The 15,356-nt window shown below is 49.1% G+C and overlaps 1 protein-coding gene across 3 annotated transcripts in view; it reads right to left on the bottom strand.

Moving 5' to 3' along the window:
* Positions 1-15,356, bottom strand: part of LOC133348875 (breakpoint cluster region protein-like) — a 125,772-nt gene continuing 110,416 nt past the window's right edge. For 2 of the 3 annotated variants that reach the window (XM_061561950.1, XM_061561949.1), the window contains exons 18-23: positions 14,051-14,160; positions 8,901-9,040; positions 8,094-8,228; positions 7,441-7,546; positions 6,533-6,686; positions 3-656 (exon numbers count right to left, since the gene is read on the bottom strand). In XM_061561950.1, the coding sequence (XP_061417934.1) occupies positions 576-656; positions 6,533-6,686; positions 7,441-7,546; positions 8,094-8,228; positions 8,901-9,040; positions 14,051-14,160 (726 nt within the window). In that variant the 3' untranslated portion in view covers positions 3-575. Of the gene's footprint in view, positions 657-6,532; positions 6,687-7,440; positions 7,547-8,093; positions 8,229-8,900; positions 9,041-14,050; positions 14,161-15,356 lie in introns of all 3 variants that reach the window. The other variant, XM_061561947.1, reaches the window with a different exon arrangement.

Raw genomic sequence — 15,356 nt, 5'->3', positions numbered from 1 at the left:
CACGCACGCACGCACGCACGCACACACGCACACACGCACGCACGCACGCACGCACGCACGCACACACGCACGCACACAGGGTTGGAAGCGCTGGGCGTGGGCAAGTGCCTCCTCACCATTAATCCACCGACGCATTTTGGTTTTGCACAAATTCAAATAAAAATACTTAATAGCAACGCCTGCAGATCCACCGAGACTTATATAGAGACCCTTGTTCCAGCAGAGGGACAGATGGAGAGACAGGCCAAATGGGCTAAGCTGCACGATTCCCACCTCAGCCAAACTTGCAGCTGGCTTGTTTTATATAAAAAAAAAAAACGCAAAACAAAACGTCCACTTGCACGGAGGTGTCCGAGAGACCCGCGGCAATGATCGATCGCTCTATGCTACGGTCGGGCCAACCCTGCAGGTGGAGGAATGCGAACGCTGGCTTTGGCAAAAAGGACGACGGGCACCAGCGCTGCTGGGGAGGGGAGCTGTTGCCGAGCGCAGCGGATGCGCCGCGCCGATGACGATCGGGGCAATGGAGGAGTGCGTGGAGGAGAAGAGTGGGAGGGGGCGCGGGCCGACCCGCTCTAGATCAGCAGGCGACTCTGTCGCTTGCTCTCGGACGGCTGAATGGACTCCATCTGCAGGAAGTAGAGGAGGACCTGCACCTGCAGACAGACACGACGCGCGACGCCATCGCATTGAACATCACCAACGCTGTGTTGGCGCGCAAGACGACACAATTCACAATACGATTTGGATCTGTGTGTTACGCAATGAGAGACGGCGAAAGGGGTTGGGAAGGTATGCATCTATCATGCAGTGGATACATCGTGGGTGATGATGATGATGTATTTAATGAGAATCATTGTAACTAGGCTGCTAATTATTGACCCTCCATCTCCCGGTGATTTAATTGTCACGATTCCAGGTAGCAAGACTTCTTTTGTTCGTCTGATTTTTATAGCCTTTGTATTGTTGCTTATTTTACGTGTCTCATGTGTTGAGTTATTTTTGTGGTTTTCCCACCTGATGATGATTGCTTGTGTTGCAATCGAAGCGTCGTGATTTAATTTATTTTATTTTCTACCTACGTGACTTTACCGAAAGAACCAAAGAGCATGGATCCCTGCAGTCTACGAAAACCTCAAATCTAGATAATTTTTGCTCCATTAGCCAAAATATAATATGAACATAGAAAATTACATATGGTTTGTACAATTAGTTAAGTAAATCACCGTCAACCACATGATTAAATTCAGTATCACACGTGTAATAATCTATTTCAAAGAGCGATTCAATGCATAGTTACATGCCTAATTGTACACTTAAACACAAATAATGATTTGAACGAATCAAATGAGATGGACAATGGAAACGAGACAGACAATGTAAACGAGACCAACAAGAATTAATTTCCCGACTCGAATCAAGACCCCAAATCCTGACAATTCATCAAATCGCAGCAAGGGGCACGATTGTTCCATGCCGAACAAACCTATCTTCTGCGCCGAATCAAATTAAATTTCCATGCAACCTCGCTCAGTTCATCCTTCATATAAATCATCTCAATTGTGTCGTGAATGACTTCCGAGAAAAGCATCGTCTCGGATTTGCCACTGCGCACGAACAAACGAAGGCACGCGCGCACGAACGTCAAGTTCACTTTCGTGCGAGGGTAGATCCAGCCCCACGTGGCGTTCGTTACGTGGCCTGTTTGTGATTACGCTGCGGTCGCCCACCGCTCGGGCTTACTCAAATATTTATCCTGCGGGGTCTTCCAAGCGGAGTCTGGTTTGCGTTTTGTCGGCACGGAACTGCATACGATTGGAAATATATAAAAACGTTCTATTTCTATCTTTGGGTTATTCAAAGCTCGCCGGCTTGTACAGACAGCACCGTAGCCTTGGACCACGCGTTCAAACGTTCGGATAGCAGCGTCGTCGCTCGGCGAAATTTGCGCGTTCAATCGTAACAGCGTCGAGAATGCGCGCGCACTCCAGTGAGGCGCAAATGCCAAACTCTTTTTTTTAGCGCGACGGGAACATTTTGTTCAGATACTGTTCAATTTGATTGTTATGAAGATAACAAAAATAAATCGCTTTAAGTAAGCCCGAGTTGCTCAGAGGTCAGAGTGCCGAGCCTGCAATGTCGAGAGGTTCTGGGTTCGAATGTGGGGGGGGGGGGGGGGGGGTGGTGGTGAAGCCGCCCAACTGTAATGAATGAGTGTGACGAGTTGAAGGTGTCAGCCGAGGCACCAAGAAACACCCATGTAAAAAAACTAAAAACCTATCATCTAAGCTCTGGTTTGAAACTTTATTTAGTCAAATTCCAGCTCTGACAATTATATATATGTACTGGTTTCACTAACATGCAACAATCTCCTATCAGAGTGCGTGGGAAAATGTGACCCTGCTGTAGAAAAGCCAAAAAAAGGCCACTTGAAGGATTGTTCTGGGAGAAGTTATGTGAGAAGTATATTCTGCAGCTGTTAGCCAACACACAAGGGGGGCTTTGCTCTGTGAGATTTCCAAACGGATTCTTCATCTTGTGACAGTGGTGTGGATCGTAAAACGGAAATAAATTCGGAAGAGAGCAAAATAAGTAAAAACGTGCAAAATGAGATGCGTGCGCTTGTAGAGACGGTGGCATTACAGTGACATGCAAAATGTAATAACAAATATTCCCTATGTACATGTAGACAAACCTCACTTGGTATAAGTATTTTTTCAGGAGCGTGCTCCTACATTGGCATGTTGGCCAATTCCATTAATGAGTGTTTGGCTGCGTATGAGAGGAAACCAGAGCATCCGGAGAAAAACCCACCGAGTATATAAACCGGCTAACACTCAAAAGCTTCGCACAGATGAATTAATAAAATCGACCGCTCATACTGTAACCTCCTGGCCACCCCACAGCCTAAACCCACAACACCTGGCATTCGCATGCAGTCTCCCATTCGAGTATAAATCGTTGCTTAGCTTCAGAGATCTGACGAGATCGGGCGCGATTCCGGCCGACTCGGTCATGGATAGTTTACGGGAGCGTTCAAGTCCATACAGAGTCTATACTGGACACACTGGCGAAGGGCGGCGGGTACGTGGTTTGCGGAACACAAGTTCAACACAGGTACGCAGTGTGCCCAGCCCTGCGAGATGGCTAAGCCCGGCGCCTAGCGCCAGAGGTCGCAACCGGGTACCCGATACCCGTACCCTACCCGATACCTGGCTACCCGTACCCGGCCGGGTACGGGTACGGGTACCCGTTTGCGACCCTGGTGCGGCCGGGTACGGGTACGGGTAGGCCGTGAGTCACTGGTGAGTAACCGTTTGTCACTCATTTCGGGTAGGGTACGGGTAGGGAACGGGTACCCGTACCCGGCCGGGTATGGGTACGGGTACCCATTTGCGACCCTGGTGCGGCCGGGTACGGGTACGGGTAAGGAATCAAAACCCGTTTGCGACCTCTGCCTAGCGCACACTTGTCTGCCTGCGCAGGGTTGGGGGGGAGGAGATGGGGGTGGGCGGAACGGGGCGGAAACTCGGGACTTCCTGGGAACTCTGCTCAGAACATTCTCCCATGAATCCACTTCACTCCCTCGGCTGCTCAAGTCCCTCCGCTTCGCGGCGCTCCGTGACGCTCCGCGCGCGCCTGCGAAATGTTCCGTTCTCGGCGCGCGATGCTCACAGGCGGTGTGGCGTGCGGAGGGCTTCAATTCAGCCGGGTGTGTTTGTAAAACTATTAACAAAAATATATTTTACCAGGTAAGGCCGACTGAGCTATGTAAACTCCTTTTCAGAAGCAACCTGGCCACAAATGATAGCGCAACGAAGCGGGTGTAAAATTTATAGCGGCCAAATACTCTAAACGCATGTTGATTCTAAATGTGGAGGGAAAAACCGGAGGACCCGGAGAAAAATCCACATCACCACGGGGAGAACATGCAAACTCCAAATATACAGGCGTCAGGGTCAGGATCGAACCCACAGACCTCCTGTATACAAGGCAAGGTAGTTAACATCTCGCTACTGTGGGCTTCTTTCGCACCTTAGTAGCCAACCGTGCTAATCGGGATGTCTGGGGGGGGGGGGGGGACAATTAACTAAACACCAAAATCAGTTCTACAGAAATGCGTTTTCAAAATAGATTTAAAAGTGCATAGCTCCAGTGTCTTCCGGGTTGGCACCTGTCACACATGTAAGTAATGTTTGCCACGTCAGGGGTACAAATAAAACTCGAGTACTTCACTGAAAGAAGAATCTCACAACAACGGAAGAGGGGAGAACTTCACGAAAACACATTTTCTTGAGTCATGTATTATTATGCAACTGAAAAAAACTGAAATTATTATGTCCTGGAAAAACATTGAAATTTCCCTCTATATCATGGGACCTCCTATGCCAGTACCAAAATATGAGAATAGGTTTTCCCCCTTTTTCTGGCAACGAAACAGGTGTTAAGTTGTATAAACGCCAAACTGAAACCTTTTACAAGGAATCATGTCTGCATTAATACTTGTGGTCAGAATGCAAAAACAAAACGTACTCTGATAATATAGTGCATTGTCTTTGAAACTAAAAGGCCTTTAAGCGTCCTCTGGTCTAACACCGTTTTGAGACTAGGCTCAAAAGAAAGCTGTCTCTGGTGTGGACCAATCAGTTTCAAAGACAATGCATATATTATCAGTGTTTTTTTGGGGATTCTGACCACAAGTATTGTGGTTAATGCAGACACGATTCCTTGTAAAAGGTTTCAGTTTGGTGTTTTAACATCTTAACACCTGTTTTGTTGCCAGAAAAAAGTGGAAAAACCTATTCTCATTTCCCTCTATAGTTACCCGAGAAAGAGGATGATTCTGATAAAAACCAGGCCGATTTCAACCCTAAGCACACCACATCGAGTATGGTTGTAAAATAATAAATCAAGATTCTGGCGACCAGTTATCTACCAACTTACTCCCAGTGCACCAAGCCACGGTGAACGTTTTCGCATTCCTAAGCGAGAGCACGCCCAAGGGTTGCATGCGTGCGTAATTAAACAAGAAAGCGCGCACTGAAGGCAACTCTCTGCCTCATTGGGAGGCCTCACTGGAAATCTAGACAGCCTCTGAGTGATTGCATCTCGTTGCTATAAAATGACTTATTTTGTTTCCACCCACCACCCCCCACCCACCAAACCAGCAAGTGCCCATTTCCTGCCCTGCTATTTTGTTTTTGCTTTTAGACCAATTATAGGGAAACAACTGACGAAGTCTACGTGCGTCAGGGCTAGAGACGAATGGTCCTGCCACCCTGATTGCTGCGTCTCCCAGGGCAAGCGGCGGTAAAGGATGTAACGAGGTGGGGAGGGGGAGGGGCGAAGGCCTAGTGAGACCCCCACCTCCTCACACGTCCCCCCACCCACCACCTCGCTGAGGCCTGTCCAAAGAAAAAAAAACACAGCCCAAGCAGCCCCTGGGCAGCAGGAGAACATCTTACCAACTCCCTCGTTTAACATTCATTTAATAAAATGGAGAAACTGGATACTGCCGAATACTATAATTGCAGTGCGGCTTACGGACAACTTTTAGAAAGAAGATTTTTTTTTCCAAAATAAAAAAACTGACGCTACTGAGATGAAAATGTTCAGACTTGTGCAGTACACACGTGCCGGGCGGTGGTAGCGGCCTGTGATCCAGCACTGGAAGAATGTGGGCCTGTATGTATTCGGCTGACATGTGGGAAAATAGTCATGAGAATTAGAAATTTCACCTGGCTTCTACTAATATTATTAAAAGGTCCATAGCAGAGGTATTTGGGTTAGATCGCGTAAACATAAATGTGTTGTTAAACCCGCCACCATCCGACACAGCCAATTCGTAATTGGCACGTTTCGTTTACGTGACAAAGCTTACTAATTGGCTCTGTGGGTGGTGGCGGTTTTAATGACACAGTTATAAATACACGATCTAACCCAAAAACCTCTATTATGGATCATATTGGTCGCGAAAGCCTCCGTGTTATTTTAAAAGGTGACTATTAATAATAATGCCAATCATTTACCAAATCAAGCTCAAGTTGAAAATCTTATTTTCACAAGGGTTCTTTCTGCCTTTGAGATGTTGGCCAACACCATTGAGTGTTTGGCTTCACGTGGATGGAAACTGGAGGAAATGAAGAGTCATCCTGGGAAATCTGTCGGTCTTTTTGGGACATTGAAAGTCCTGATTTTTCAGTTGTGTAACAATATACCACTCGAGACAACGCGTCTAAATGTAGGTTTCCCCTCAGCTGTTATTGTCCGATATTCTTCTTCCCATAATACATCTCAATTGTTGTTTGTACCTCAGGAGGTGGCAACCCTGACCCCCGACACATATAACACCCGGCAAGCCTTGCTGTGGTTACCCCCCAAAAATCGATCCAGGCTCAAACCTTGTCTGAAGAGATCGGTTACATTGCCACGCGAATCGGTCATCGGCCTTCATCGCGCGTTTATCTGTCAACGGCGTCCGACGTCACATCACCGGTGCCACCACCCCCTCGGGGTATGCGGGGAAGCGAACCTGAGCCATGACCTCCAACGACCAGCTGTCCACGCTCACGATGGCAGCCGGGGAGCTCTTGGAGTCCTTCTCGGAGGGCCGCAGCAGGGTTGGGCCGAACACCGTGGCCAGGTTGTGCAGCGTCATCTTGTTCGCCGAGTCGTGCTCCGCGACCCTGCGTTGCGCACACCGGATCGGCGTTAGCGTCGCGAGCGCCCGGCCGTTCGCGTTTGCCGCCGCCGCTTCCATTGCTTCCCCGACAATGAGTGGCCCCGGCGTGCGCAACGAAGCGTGTCGGCACGCCAGTGACGTTGGTTGTTTTCCAACCAAGTTGTCAAGTCGAGGTGGAGCCATCTCTCGTTCTCCGATGTGCGTGTTCAGGTTGAATATTCGGTTCCTCAAGAAGCTCCGAGCGCGTGGAGCGAAACGTCAGACAAGGGTGCTGTGGCGCTTCACTAAGGGAGACCTGGGTGTTGTGGCACTTCACTAAAGGGAGACCTGGCTCACGTGACACTTCACTAAGGGAGACCTGGGTGTTGTGACACTTCACTAAAGAGAGACCTGGGTGATGTGACACTTCACTAAAGGGAGACCTGGGAGATGTGACACCTCACTAAAGGAGACCTGGTTGTTGTGACACTTCACTAAGGGAGACCTGGGTGATGTGACGCTTCACTAAAGGAGACCTGGCTCACGTGACACTTCACTAAAGGAGACCTGGGTATTGTGACACTTCACTAAAGGGAGACCTGGGTGATGTGGCGCTTCACTCAGGGAGACCTGGGTGATGTGACACTTCACTAAAGGAGACCTGGCTCACGTGACACTTCACTAAAGGGAGACCTGGGTGATGTGACACTTCACTAAAGGGAGACCTGGGTGATGTGACACTTCACTAAAGGGAGACCTGGGTGATTGTGGTGCCTCACCTGCGCAGGTGGCCCAGCAGGAACATGAAGGTGGTGTAGTTTGGCTCAGGCAGGGACTGCATCACGTTGAGCATGCAGTTCTCCTTGGCCACGGGGTCGGAGAGCGCTGCCACGTGACACAAAGACAAAGGCCCCCCCATGTAGCCCTTACCGGACTGTTGGCATAATTGCTGGATGGGTGGCCAGCACCACGCCCCGCTGCTTTAGTCTCCCCCAGTGCAGATTTGTATACACTGCATCAGGTACTCGTTTAAAGCCGGGTTAACCTGGGGGGAGGGCCAGGGACCGGTTTAGATCTGGCGTCACCGTTGTTGGCTGTAAGCGAGGATTTTACTCCGGGTTGGTCGCACAGCGCGCTGACCGTGACACTATGATCGCTCCCCACCACGTGACACACACACACACACACAGCACTTCAGCCCAGCGGCACGTGCATACGCCCAAAAAGTACTCTGGGCAAGACTTCGGGTCATTGAGTAATCAATCGACACTCGAATTTTGACACTAGGTAAGCATTGGGTACTTTCATGGTGGTAGAATGCAACGTTACTTTCGAGTCAAGAGTCATTTTGATTAATTGCTGCACCACTACGCCTGCTAGCGGAGGGTGGTGGTGGGGAGGTAGGGGGGCGGCTTGCATCTCCGTAACTTACCAATGGCCTCCACAAAGCTGCGGTACTTCTCGTCGGTGAGCAGTGGCTCGGGCAGCTCCCGGAAGTACAGCTTGAGCACGCCCGCGATGGCGTTCACGTCCATTTCGCTCAGCATCACCAGCACATCCTTGTGGTCTGCAGTCGGGGGGGGCAGAGGTGACGCGCACGGACCACGGATAGTCAGAGTATTGGTGGTAGTAATAAAAACCTGTCCATCGCTTTGACTGCCAAATAGGGAGAACGGATCGAATCCGGCGACCTGTGGATTTCTCACCATTACACTGTAACTCTGTGAAAAAGAACTTTACAGCTCATCGGATTCCTCCAGTATAAATAAAGATTCTGATTCTGATACACCGCGCCAGCCTCCCAACCTTCCTAATATTATTTATTCGTGCAATACTAATGCATTACGAAATAAGTTCAACATCCATACATCGTAAATTACTCTGGATGGCTACTATAAGATGAGCAGAGTCCTGTAAGCAACTGGCAGATCACCAGCATTGGTTTAAGCAAGCCTAACCCTGTTGGCAGGTGACCCAATGTCTAAACCGGCCCAGAGATTGCTTGAATTAAACCAACGCTGCTGAAAAATGTAACTCTCAGAAGGCCGGTTGATGCTATGTGTAAAAATATATGTTAGAATTTTTGTACGTGGAAGAAAATATATGAGTAGGAGGCGTATTGCATGCTTATTGAGTCCGACGTTTCGTTAGAGACCAGGAGACGCACGGACTCGAAGCTGTGGAGGGTGGCGGTGTCGTACGTGCGTGCATGTGTGTGTGCGTGCATCCCGACGCTTACTGTTGTCGAACGCCGCCTTGAGCGTCTGGATGTCGGTGGCGACGCCGGAGATGCGGTAAATGCCGACCTCGTCGATGGCTCTCCTCTCGATCTCTTCCACGCACTGCCTCACCACGTACGGCACCTTGGAGCGCTCCCGCCTGCCATCGATAAACACGTGCGCACGTCAATGCTCGCTCGGTGTGTGCGTTCAAAGTTCAAAGTTCATTTATTAGGTAGAGCCCTGTGAGCCATTCGGCTCTTGAATCGGGTGCAACCGCCACAAACAAAAAACCATGAACAAGAAAACATCTTAAAGTGACTATGTGCAAACAGAAAATCCAAGAAAAGACAGCAAAATATTGCAGAAAAATCACCGTACACCAACCCTGTGCAAATATCCCAGTGGGATGCAAGTCAAACAACAACAACATGTGTGTGTGCGTGTGTGCGACACACAGCCACACGGCTAGGGTTGCCACCGCTGAAGAACAACCAAACGAGGACGTGTTACTGGAAGAGGAATATTTGACAATACCGGAAGAATCTTGTTAATATTATGCAAGTGACAAAAGTTGGGACCATATTTTCTGGTTCTTTCTAGAAGGAAAAAAGTTGGGACTTTTAACGTCTCGTAAAAACTTATGTATTTCCCAGGACATCTTCCTCAAAAATAGGACGATGCTGGAAAAACCAGGACAGGTGGCAAGTCTACCCACACTACTCCAGGGTTCCAAGGGAACAGGACTGGCTACGCATGTAGAGGCCAACACTTGTGCTTCCTATAACGCAGCCGAGACACTTGAAGGAACGAGGCATTCAACGCTGCACGTTAGACGCCAGTTGCGTAACTCCACAAACAAAAATTTAGTCCATCAGCCACATTGGCTTTCCAGACCATTATCGTTATGCGTCATTCGATTAAGCAAACTCTGGCACGATTTTGGACTTTTAGGTCTCATCAGCGGAATAAATTTCCATCTTTCCTTCCTAATGCTTTGGTGTATAATTGAGCTAACAGGTAGTGGGATCCTAGTGTAATTACAATCCACTGCTGGATGAAGGCCTCCTCATTGAGCCGCCGCCCTCTCTCACAATCCTGCGATGCAACAATCCGCCTAGCACCTGCAAAACAAGCAGATTTCACCATTCCATCTCTCCGCGGTGGACGTGACCCAGGGGACGTGTTCCGTCCTTTGGCGGCCACACCCTTATTACATAACATCAGCGGGTTCCTATAAAAAGCCCCGTGCTACAAAAAACACACAATGCGCGCGAGTTCGCTTCACAAGAACGCACCACGTGACTGCATTTAGTGACAGCGGCCCTACGTAAGCCGGCAAAAGCCCGCGATATTTTCTAAGATGCAAAGAGGCTTAAGTTTAACTCAAACATCGCGATTGAAATGTGCGCTTCGGACACGCTCTGCCCAGACTATTAGCGAGTCTTAGCAGTGGCGTGGATGTGTGATGATGTAACAAACGTGCGTCTATGTCACGCCGCTGCTGATCGCAAAGCGGCCGAGCCCCGGGGCTCGTTGGCACCGGCTGCCCCGCAGCTGTACACGTGGCTCGCTGTTGCTGGGTGCTGGGTAGCGGTCACGTTGTTCGTGGCTGTGCCGTTTTTTTCGGGTTGCACCGCGCATTGTCCGACAGTTTCGCTCGAATTCCGGAAGAAGTTCGCGAAGCGCGGATCGAAGCGTCGAGACGCCGAACAACAACGCACAGCGGCGGTCGTGGGGGCGGCACTACCCCGATAACCACATCAGAGCGCTGCACAGCACGACCGCGAAAACCTACGCGGTCGGGACTCTCCTTCCTGTCTCCCATTGCTTGCCTGGCCCGACTTCCTACCCCGCCATCTACTCCCCACGTAGTTTTTTTTTGCAAAGCATCTTGGGACGCGGTTGCATTCAGCCGCTACGCAAACTGAAATTGTCCTTGCTGCAGCTGAGCCACCTAAAGGCCCCGCACCGCACGAGACAACTGGAGGCCTCCCGCTGCTACTGTCGCCGACCCTCGCTGCATCTGCTTCCAGTGTCACGTTTCCCTTCGGATGGGAACCAAGTCTGGTTTTGAAAATGGGGAAAGGGGGGGGAGGGTAAAAAAAAGAATCGGCATAAAGGGCACCATTTGCTGCTGGTAGCGTGTAATCGATTTTGCAGACGGTGGAACGCCTGCCACTTTGGCTCTCCCTCTAAGCCACCCGCCCTGCCCCGCACATGTGTGAGTGTGTGTGCGACGCTGGCTTCTAATCTCAGCGCCAAGCGATGCCCTGTGGCGGTGCCACATGGATTTAAGGTGGCAGAAAGCTCCCCCATGCTCACTCAAAGCCAGGAGAGAACATACACGAGGAGCTTGTAAGACGTGACGTTTTTACACCACCGCCACGTATGTTCCACCGTCAATGTGGGGAGGAGTGGCGGCATTGCGGTTGGCGCACACGGTCCTCTGAACCTGGCCATCCGAGTTCGATTCTCGAGCGTGGCCAACCTCATTTGCGATCACGACGTCGGTCTTCGCGGTTGCAACGCGTTTGCGGGTTGTTCCAAGGTACAATCCAACGCACGCATCGAGAGAGCTATCAGTAGCTTCACCTAGGTTGACTCGGCATTAAACGTGTACCTGGTGCGGTGTGTAAACATCAACACACTGGGGAGAGTCCAGACAGCACCCACTCGTGCGCTGTGCCGGCATGAATAGCTGCTCACTAACGGCACTTGCCTCTCAAGTCTGTCAAAGGCCACACGGGGGATCGCTGTCTGTGTGTTTTGGGGTCCTGATCGAACGCTCAGAGGCAAATATTTTCACCGCTGTTGTGATGGGGTTTTTTTTGCGGAATATACCACAGCCAGAAAAAAAGTTAATTTACCGTTCATTCCCAGCTGTGCCTCGAGAGGCTTGTAGCGCTTGCAGCAAAATAAACGTTTTAAACCATCCGTTCACGACCAAAAAAAAAGAATTGCGCTGTTAATTTCTGGCATTTTTGTGTCCCGCACAAACAAATGCCTTTTAAGTTCACAAACTCATTCTGCGTTGTTGCGGAGCATTATGGGTGAATACATTATACAAGCAGAACTCCGTTCTTTTTGTGTCCACATATAAATAAAATAAATATTTAGCTTATCAGCCTATTGGCCATACTAATAAGGAAGTGTCGATGCACGCCCATGGGTCTCTCTATGGATCTCTTGGGGTGTCTCTATAGATCTCTATGCGTGTCTATGGGTCTCTGTACAAGCCTACGAATATCCACGCGAGTCTACGTCTCAAACCACGGACTACAGGGTAACACCACAGCCCGCCGCTTCGGTCGCAAGCCAGGAAGAATTTCGGATATCCACAACGTGGTTCCTCCTGAAACCGTCCAGAGGCTCGCTCACGACCGACCCCGAGATGAACTTACAGAAGACGCTGCTGATCAGCTCCCCAAACCGCCACACTGAAGCCGAACTACTGCTCAGACATCACTGCCCACGAAACAGCGTCGAAGGAGGCACGGGGCGTGGGAGTGAGCTTCTTACGAAAACATGAGAACTATTTTGTTTTTATAACAAAAAAAATTCCCCTCCTCCTTTCTGGAGTCGATGACGGCGATTGCGCTTCCAAGCAACGCTTAGGGTTTCAGGAAATTGCAGCCTCGGTTGGAGGAGTAAGAAAGCTCTCTGAAATCGAACCGCCGGCTCACTCCTGCGCACGCGGGCCGGGAATCTCGAAGGCGAGAGGCGGATCGCGTCTGCTGCGCGGTTTGCGCGTACGCACGTATGTACATGTGCAGAACTTATTTCGCACCGTACACAGCCAACCGTGCTTATCGGAGTTTTCCCTACGCTGCTGTGGCTCGTAGGGGGTAACACGTCACGACTCAGGGCCGCGATTCAAGTGAAAGAATCGGTTCGGTTTTTTGCCTCTTTATTTCTTTATTTTGGGTTCGTTTGTATTGTTTTCCCTCCTCCCCCCCACCCCCAACGTCTCATTTGAACAATTTTGTTCGCACCATTAGCCTAAATGGTCTAATTATCATTTAATTTGCATATGATTTTCGGATATAAAAGTGTAATTATTAATAATTGACATTGCCTCAAAGAATGGATTGTGCCACAATAACCGGTGCAAGTTAAATCAGAGTGCCTCCCCCAACCGAGCAAGCAAGAAACGGCGTGGTGCATTTCTGCATTTCCACAGGTGGCTCAGAGCGGGTGGAAATTCCACATTCTCATGGTAAGCGCCAGTTTGTCCATTGTCAGAGGTGCATAGTTTCCGGCCTTAAACATAATAAAGTAAACAGAATAATAGAAATGATGCGTGCGGTTAAATAAAAGTCGTTTATTTTCAATGGGCCCTCACCTGGCTTTAATTAAATGTCATCTATTTATCCATCTTACTTTTACCAAGTAACCCGCAATGCGTCCAGCCTCATCACATCTCGGAAGCTAAGCACGGTGTGCGAGCCTGGACAGTGCTTAGGCGACCACCATGCACATCGGGTTGCTATAGGTCACCGAGAGGCTGCGCGGTAAGCAGTGAAGCAACGTCCGAAGTTTGCACTCTACTTCTATGGTTGCCGTATGATTGCTATGGCGTGGGGCGGCAACTACTGGATAACAGAGGCCCTCATCCAGCAGTAGATTGTACAAGATTTTCCTCGTAATGCCGAGAAAATTCAGAGGTACCGGCGCTCCGATATATATGAATCTTCTTAAGCCTTTCCCGTTCCGATGACGTACACGTATGTCATGAGTTTTTCTTCCGGTTCCGTTCTGATGACGTATACATAAAAGACTTCATCGGAACCGAGGCTCCCACAAGGCCATGCGGGAGGGTGTGCGGCACAGTTTGGCGCCGGCTATTGTAGAGTGCAGTCGTGCCGCTACAGTTCTTTGTGGTGAGTGCAATGTCTTTAAAAATAAACGGCGCTACGCCTCTCTAAATAAAAATTAAAGCTGAACCGTTTGCGGTAAACGGGGCAACCCACCCTGGAAACTTGCAGACGTCTCCGAACAGTAAATGGTTAAGAACACCCCGTTATTTCCATGAAGGCCCAGTTGAGGCCCAGACCCCGCTGATGCGCGTTGCGAGAGAGCCACGCTTGGGCAAGTACAGCATTTGTGGGATGCCGTTGGCATGAATGAAGCGATATGAAATTAAAGTATTATTATTGAGGGCACTCACTTGGTGACGATGCTGATTTTAACCCCGAAGACGCCGGTCTGTTTGCGAGAGGGCATCCTTTTCAGACTGTACTCCCGGCTCGTGAACTTCATTGACAGCTTCACCTCGATCTGTGGGAAACAAAACAACAATCACAATCATCATCATCATCATCGTTGGCCATGGTCATTCCACTGCTGGATGGAAGGCTTCCCCATGCGACCGCCACCTCTCGCGATCCTGAAAAAAATTCTAACGATCGTTGGGAATATTGACGGGTTTTTGCGTTTCGACGGGCCAGAGGGCAGAGGTCAAGAAGTGATAGTATAGAAGTTTAATGTACTATGAGACCTCCTTTAGGTGTCAAAGGTGTCAGTTTTTGTACCAGTTGAAAGGGTAAAAACCTATTACTATAGGTTTAATGTAGGCATGGGGGTCAGGTTAGACTAATTTAAGTTGGAGCCTATCCGTTTTTTTTTCCATTTTGGCAGCTTGTGTGTTTTTAAATCCTTTATATTAAGTTCACTTGCTTGCTTGCTTGCACGCCTACGACCGTGCAAATCTTTCGGTCGTTTTTTAACCCACTTCCCGTGATCCAATCGAGCTGACATTTTGCACACAGACTCGTTGTGCGTGACAATTTATTTTCGTGAAATTTTTTTTCCAAAATGTTCCACTTTTTAGGAAAATTTTTTTCATATTTAATTTAAAATACCAATGTGATAAAACTGAAACTCTTACTCAAGAAAAACAGAAATGAATAATAAAAGAAAACCGATGCCACGCATATAAAGGATTTATAGTGAAAAACTTTGTTTTTACGGGTCAATTTTTTAACGCTAACACGGTTGGGAAGTTCAACGAAGCACCTGGTGCCGTGGTCTACGAGTTTTGCTTTTGCGTCGATCCCCAATGTCACAGTTCATTCTGAGTTCTAGGTGAGTAGTTCCGGTCAAAAAGGGAGCTCGGAGGCCGCTGGGGGGGGGGTGGTGGGAGGTTGTTTTCTTTAATGCCAGTTGTGCTACCGCTGTCATGTAACGAGACTTCACATTCTATTCGTAAATCTTTACACAGCGGTGCAACCCAATGTTTTAGAGAACGGGCCCACGAAAATGTACCTCGCAAAACTACTTCACAGAACCATTCCAGCGGCATTTAAATCCACACATTGGTCAAATGTATCTCTTTTATTCTCAGAGCTGGAATTCAGCCAAATCGAGTGAAAATCCCGATATAATTCGATGGCTTTTTCACAGCCATTGCTCGCCAGGCTGAGTCCACCAGCCCAGGTTCCCAAGTATAACCTTTGAGAACCTGGATTAATCAC

Source organism: Lethenteron reissneri, chromosome 28 (genome assembly GCF_015708825.2).
Source record: "Lethenteron reissneri isolate LAM-NWPU_2019-01 chromosome 28, ASM1570882v1, whole genome shotgun sequence".
Classification (NCBI taxonomy): domain Eukaryota; kingdom Metazoa; phylum Chordata; class Hyperoartia; order Petromyzontiformes; family Petromyzontidae; genus Lethenteron; species Lethenteron reissneri.
The sequence above is the reverse complement of the archived record's forward strand: the minus strand, read 5'-3'. Positions and strand labels throughout refer to the sequence as shown.